General features: G+C 47.0%; 1 protein-coding gene across 1 annotated transcript; it reads right to left on the reverse strand.

The window, feature by feature from the left end:
* Positions 1 to 1,258: 1,258 nt before the first annotated feature.
* Positions 1,259 to 6,057, reverse strand: C13H20orf202 (chromosome 13 C20orf202 homolog). The gene is made up of 3 exons (XM_069546863.1): positions 5,970 to 6,057; positions 5,226 to 5,408; positions 1,259 to 3,243 (listed from the first exon to the last, which is right to left on the reverse strand). Exons 2-3 carry the CDS (start codon positions 5,289 to 5,291, stop codon positions 3,010 to 3,012), a joined length of 300 nt encoding a protein of 99 aa, XP_069402964.1. The 5' UTR covers positions 5,292 to 5,408; positions 5,970 to 6,057; the 3' UTR covers positions 1,259 to 3,009.

The raw sequence follows: 6,057 nt of genomic DNA on the forward strand, positions 1-6,057 counted from the left end.
TGTAAGCGAATGCCCCACTTTGGAAAATGCATTTCCTGTAAACTTGAGTATTCACATACCTCCAGTTCAACTCTTTGCTGTACAGGTATCTGTCGCTTTTCTAAAGTTCACTTGACGCCATTTCACTTTTATGAGAGATCTACATTTGTAACTGTTTTTGTGAATTGAAAGAAAGCCCAAGTTGATTTTCACTTTTACAAAAATGAGTGAAAAGTGAAACTGATGTTCAGTGTTTGATCTGGGGCGAGCTGTTACAGAGGCAGCAAACACCCTGGGGAGGGACAGCAGGGGGCAGGGGTGACTGAGGCCACCAAGCTCCTTCCCCAAGAATTTCCCCAGAAATTGCACTTCCCCAGAAACTGCACTCAGCATCTCTGCACCAGGTCACCATAGCTTTGGTCTGGCTTTGACCTGTGTCTGTGCTTTATCTCAGTTTATCTCATTTTGTGCTTCTGTTAGCAAGATCTGTCTTAAGGTAACTGTTTTTTCACTTTACACAGTTTCAGCTTGTGAGATGTTTCATAGGAACACTCTACTTTTGGATAGCGGGGGGAACCTGTGTATCCTAGGGGCACTGTGCTTATATACATGAACAGACGTGATCTCAAAGCATCGGTAATGATGGCCCAAAGTTGAAAACTGTCAGTCAGAGACAGAAACCACCCTAGTTATTTTAACAGAGAGAATTTAATATAGAGAATTGCTAATCAAGTATAAAGTTGTTAACTGGATGACCAAAAGGTTATAAAAAGATCTCTAAGATAGAATGAAAGTAGCATTTGCAGGAAGCATCTACCATACCCAGGCCTGAAGGAACAAAGAGAAGAGGCTGAGATGATCAAAACAGAAGACACGCAGTACTCCACTTCAGGTATCTGAGAAAGGAGGTGTGCTCAGCTGGGGCTCGAGTCTTGGAAAGAAGGGTGGGGCCAGGAGGGCAGGAACGCAGACTTCAGGGGAGGAGATTCTGGCTGGAGCTCTTGGCTCTGAAGTTGGGGTAAGTGCCCCATGGAGCTGAACCTAGAGAAGGGGTTGCTGACTGGTGCCACAGAAGGAATTGCTGCTGTGAGATGAAGGAGCATTGCTGGGTGATGCTCATGGGAGCAGGAAGGCCACCAGAGAAGCTAAAGAGCAGACGGATGGAGAAGCAAGTCTTTTCTCCCTCCTCCAGCCCTGCGGTGTCCCTCTAGCTCACCCTGCTTATTGGCAAAGTCTAACCAGCTCCAGCCCCAGCATTACAGAGCAGGTAATTTTAAAATTTATTTATTTTTTAACTGTGGCAAAATAGAACATAAGATAAATATCATTTTAACCATTTTAAGGTGTATAGTGACATCAAGTACAGTCATGCTGTTATACCACCATCACCATCATCCATCCACAGAACTTCTGCCATTTGGTAACACTGAAGCACGGCAACCCTTAAATGACTCCCTGCTCCCCAACTCCTGACAACCAGAACTACCTTCTGTCTCCATGAATTTGACTAGGTACCCCATGTGAGTAGAATCACACTGTATTTGTCCTTTTGCGACTGGCTTATTTCACTTAGCATTATGTCTTCAAGTATCACCTGTGTTATAGCAGTGCTGAAATTCCTTCCATTTTAAGGCTGACTAATGTTCCATTGTATGTATGTGCCATGTTTCGTTTATGCATTCAGTCATTGATAGAGTACAATTTTTCGTACTATCAAATACTGTATAGAAACAACCCCAGGTTAGTCTGACTATAGACATTGTATATATAATACAACCCTCCCCCCACCCTTTGCCTCTTTATGCAATGGGTTTACTTTTTCAAAGCCATTAAGAACAATATCCTAACAACATGCCAGAAGATTTTCAAAAACAAAAAAAGACTGAGGATAATTGGACTTAACACCAGGACTTTATTTTCACCTGTTCCATTTTAAAGTCTTTCTTATAGGCAGGTATAATTTTTCAAAGTTATGACTCCATCCCATACAATTGAGGGTTCTGCCACATCATACATCTTGTTGCCTGCCAAACAGGGTTGGCGTTGCTAACCCTGAATGAGGGAAAAACAATTATTTTTCTTGATTTCTCTTCTTTGTTTCTTTGACCATCTGGACTGTTTTGGTTGCAAATGAGGGGAACCCTACTCAAATTAGCTTAAGCAAAAACAAACTGGTGCCTGAGTTCATAGGTGGTAGTGGTGGAATTTTCTGGTTTTTTGCTCTGGATAGACAACAGGAGTAACTCACAGAACTAGAGTCTGAAACCAGGGACTAAAGAGAGCCAGCACCCTTCTGGCCTGCCCATCTCTTGAATGACCCTCTCTCCGCTTCTCTTTGATCAGCCTCTTTCTTTCCTTGTGCAGGCAGGTCTCTGTCACCTCACAGTAATCCTGGCCACTGGCAGCCCCAGCTTTGCAACTTCAGAAGAACAAGTATCAAGAGGGTAATGCCAGAGAAGGTTTGTGATTGGCTCTGTGGAGTCGCATGGGCCACCCATTGGGCCAATCATGTTGTTAGGGTGACGATGAACTGTAATTGGCCAAGCCTGGTCACATGCTGATCCCTATGGCCAGGATGGTTGTAGGGCCTGTTGCTTTCAGATAAAGGGAAATAAAAGGCCTGAAAACAACCAGCAAGTCACTACATGGGGTTCTGTTTTTCGCCATGGCAACAGTGGATAAACACCCTGGCACACTGAGTTCTTTCTTTGTTTTAATAACCACCTTGTGAGAAATTCCCAAGAATAGGATTACAACCATGGTGCTGGCCGGAAGCCATATAACATGTTTCTGTTTCCCAAATGTATTCACATCTCTTATCTTATTTTTGAAATACTGCTAAGTGACAGGAGAGGAAAGAGTGACACAGAGAAACTGAGTGACAGTTCCAGGGACATAGAATGAATGAGGGCATGGGTAAATCCAGAGCCTGGACTTCCTGACTCCCATTCCAGTGCTCTCTTTCAACAGCATCACTGTCAAAGTTTAGACTGGTTGGGGAGGGTTAAAGTCAAGGTCATCTTTGGCCTGTTAAGGGAGGGAACTTCGTCTGCTGTCTACCCCTTGAAGGAGATGGGCCAGGCGCCTGGAGGGAAAGGGTTGGCGGGCCCTGCCTTCAGAGCCTGCTCGAGCTCTGATGGGGGAGGTCTCGCCACTCGACCTGGCATCCTCCCAGGGGACACTCTCTGCGCGGAGCTCCTCCAGGACGCTGTGCAGGTGCCTCAGTGTAAGCAGGAGTCTCTGGTCTTGGTCCTGCATCTCAGCCTAGGAGAGAGAAGGAGCATGTGAGGCAGCGGCCAGAGCACTGGACATTTCCCGGAAAGATGTCTCCTTCACTGTCTAATTGGAGACAAGCCCACAGCCTCACAGAAGCCATGTTTTCACCGAAGCCTCCATTTCTTCATCTGCAAAGTGGAAAGGAAATTACTTGCCTTCCAAGGATCTCTCCCTTGTTTTAGCTCCCAGCAGGACTTTGGGGGCTTTATGATTCCAGAACTGGAGGAGGAGCACCAGACTTTCTTCCGTGGTAGTTGTTGGTGCTACTGATTTGTTCTCTCAGCTGCGTAGGGTGACAGACATGCTTCCCTGACAGTCAGCTGGGGCTCCTTGGCTGGGTTACAGAGGGGAGTCCTGTGGAGTCATGCAAATTCCCAGTGACAGAGGTTAAAACAGGCTTGACTGGGAACCTTACCAGTCAGGGACCAGTAACTGCAGACTCAAAACTCATCTCTTGGCATCATGAGGAGGTGGGGGTTCATCTGGGCCTGGGAGGCCCCTCTACCTACAGGTCATTCCCCCTACCCCCACCTGTTCTTCCTCCTCATGGGTAGGAGAGAAGTACTTTATCAAATGAAAATCAGCACTTTGAGTTCAGATACTAAGCAGTCTTAATGTGGGGGCACAGTGTTTAGGGGAGCACAAGGAGGGAGCAGCACACAGCCTATAATAAGCTGTAGCTCCTGCCACTGGAGTCCCCTGGACCCATGAGCTTCCCTACTGGGCCAGCCCCTCCCACCAAGCTGGGACAGGGCTGGGTCCCAGCTGGTCTGTTGCCTGGCAACCCAGGCAGGTCATTTTTGGACAATCCTTTCTGTCCCTGCATCCCACCCTCCCCCCAGCCAGAAGTAGAAGCTCACGTTTTTTGTTTTATTTTTCAGTTTTTTAAGTTGTTGAATTGATCAGTCTCTTTTTAATGGACTTCTTCTTCCTCTTCAGGATGATAAATTCTCCCAGGGTTGAAACTGGCGTATTGAGATACAAACCTTGGGTGCCCTCTGGGGTTCCCCCAAACCATCTCCTTCTCTCTCTTGGCTAGTGTCCCCACATACTATGGGGGCATCCTTCTATTTTTGGACTTGGAAGAAACATCGCAAGGAGAGATGTAAGACCTGGCTTCTTGAGCAGTTACTGAGGGACCAGGTAACGCTGTTTATAAGTTCAGGAGAGTTAGTGATCCACAGCGTGGACATTTCAGACAGGAAATGGGAGACAGGAGTGAGTGGGGTGGATAAACTTCTCTCGGGCAGGGTGTAGATCCTCCTCCAGGCAGAGAATCCCACAGTGAGGAGAACCAGCTGCCAAGAGGGCTGCTGGCCTCTTTAGGACTTCTTTGTAAGTGGCATCCAGTTGGGTAAGACAAGGCATCTGCTGGAATAGTACTGGCCTTTGCCCCTGCACCTCTTCCCCTCACTCTCACCCCTCTGGGCTTGCACCTCCACATAAACAGGAATGCTCCAGTGTTTGTGCAAGTGTCTGCTTTCTAGAAGGCCCCGGCTAAGACAGCTCTGGTGTACTCCATTTCCAGCTGAGCTGGGACCGTAAGAGCCAGAGTAGATGTGCCAAGCAAGCACGAAGTGAATTATACCATCTCCTCACCAAATTCTCACAATAACCCTTGTGATGTTAGTACGATTGTCATCCCCCTTTTACAACAAGGAGACTGAAGTTCAAAGCCATTTGTTAGAGGCCACAAGCCACAGAGCTGGGCACATACCAGACTCAGTGTAATTCTAAAACCCGTCTGGCAAGCGCTGCACCCAGAGCCTCCTATGTAGGCCACGACCTACTTATCCCAGCGCCTGGGGTGGCAACTGTGCACTGTGTGGCTCATCCCAGATGGGAGCCTGTGGGGCCCACACCCCAGCCTGCAGCTCTGCCCCGCCCAGGGGGCACCTGGGAGGTAGGAACAGGGGACCTCGGAAGACATGGGGTGACGGTGTAAGGTACAAAGAAGTACAAAGCCTTACCAGCTCCTTTCTCAGCCACTCCAGGGTCTGCCCAAGACTCGAGGTTGGCTCCTCTGTTGTTTTCATCTCAGCTCCTCGGGAGAAACCTTGATGCGGAACAGCTCTGCTTATGGTCCTGAGGGACCTTAGACTTGGACAGTCCGGCTCTCTTCTTCGGGCCAGGATCGGGGTCTGGCTAAGTCACTGAGGATGGAGTTAATGAGAGCAGGAAGTGGCTCACAGTGAAAAATGTAAAGTTTTTTTTTTTTTTTTTTAAAGGGCTTCAGTACTTTGAACAGAGCAAGGAGGGAGGGAGGAGGAGGGAGATCATTGAGCTACAGATGTCTCAGTGCCGGTGGGCTCCAGAATCCAAATCTGATGCCCACAGGCTCATGGAAGCTTTAAATGACAAAATTAATAATTATTGTGGAAATAGGTGTCCATACTTTTTGGCCATGTTGTTTTCTGAGGGCCTGTTTTGTTCTAAATTATACATACATATGTATATATACACACACATACATATATATAGATAGATAGATAGATAGATAGATAGATAGATAAATAAAATCTCATTTGGAGGGGATACCACATCTGTGTCCCCGTCACCTTCCTCCCTCCCTTACCCATCTGTTGAGTCCATAGATAAGGGAAATGCTCATTTTCCAGAAGAAAGAAAGTCCCCTTTCTTCTGGATGCCCACAGACCCCATTTCTAGCAAATGAGATCAAAACAGAAATTTACTGTTAGGAAAATGTTACCTACCTGATAAGGAAAAATGTCAATGGTGCTCCTCCTTCACTCTTAATTTCTTCTACTTCCTTCTGCCTTGAATGTGGATGCGATGCCTGGA

Source organism: Ovis canadensis, chromosome 13 (assembly GCF_042477335.2).
Source record: "Ovis canadensis isolate MfBH-ARS-UI-01 breed Bighorn chromosome 13, ARS-UI_OviCan_v2, whole genome shotgun sequence".
NCBI lineage: Eukaryota > Metazoa > Chordata > Mammalia > Artiodactyla > Bovidae > Ovis > Ovis canadensis.

Coding starts and splice junctions, on each gene's coding strand:
- C13H20orf202 (XM_069546863.1), bottom strand. CDS start 5,291: ATGAAAACAACAGAGGAGCCAACCTCGAGTCTTGGGCAGACCCTGGAG. Junction 3,244..5,225: donor AGTGGCTGAGAAAGGAGCTG/GTAAGGCTTTGT, acceptor TCTCTCTCCTAG/GCTGAGATGCAGGACCAAGA.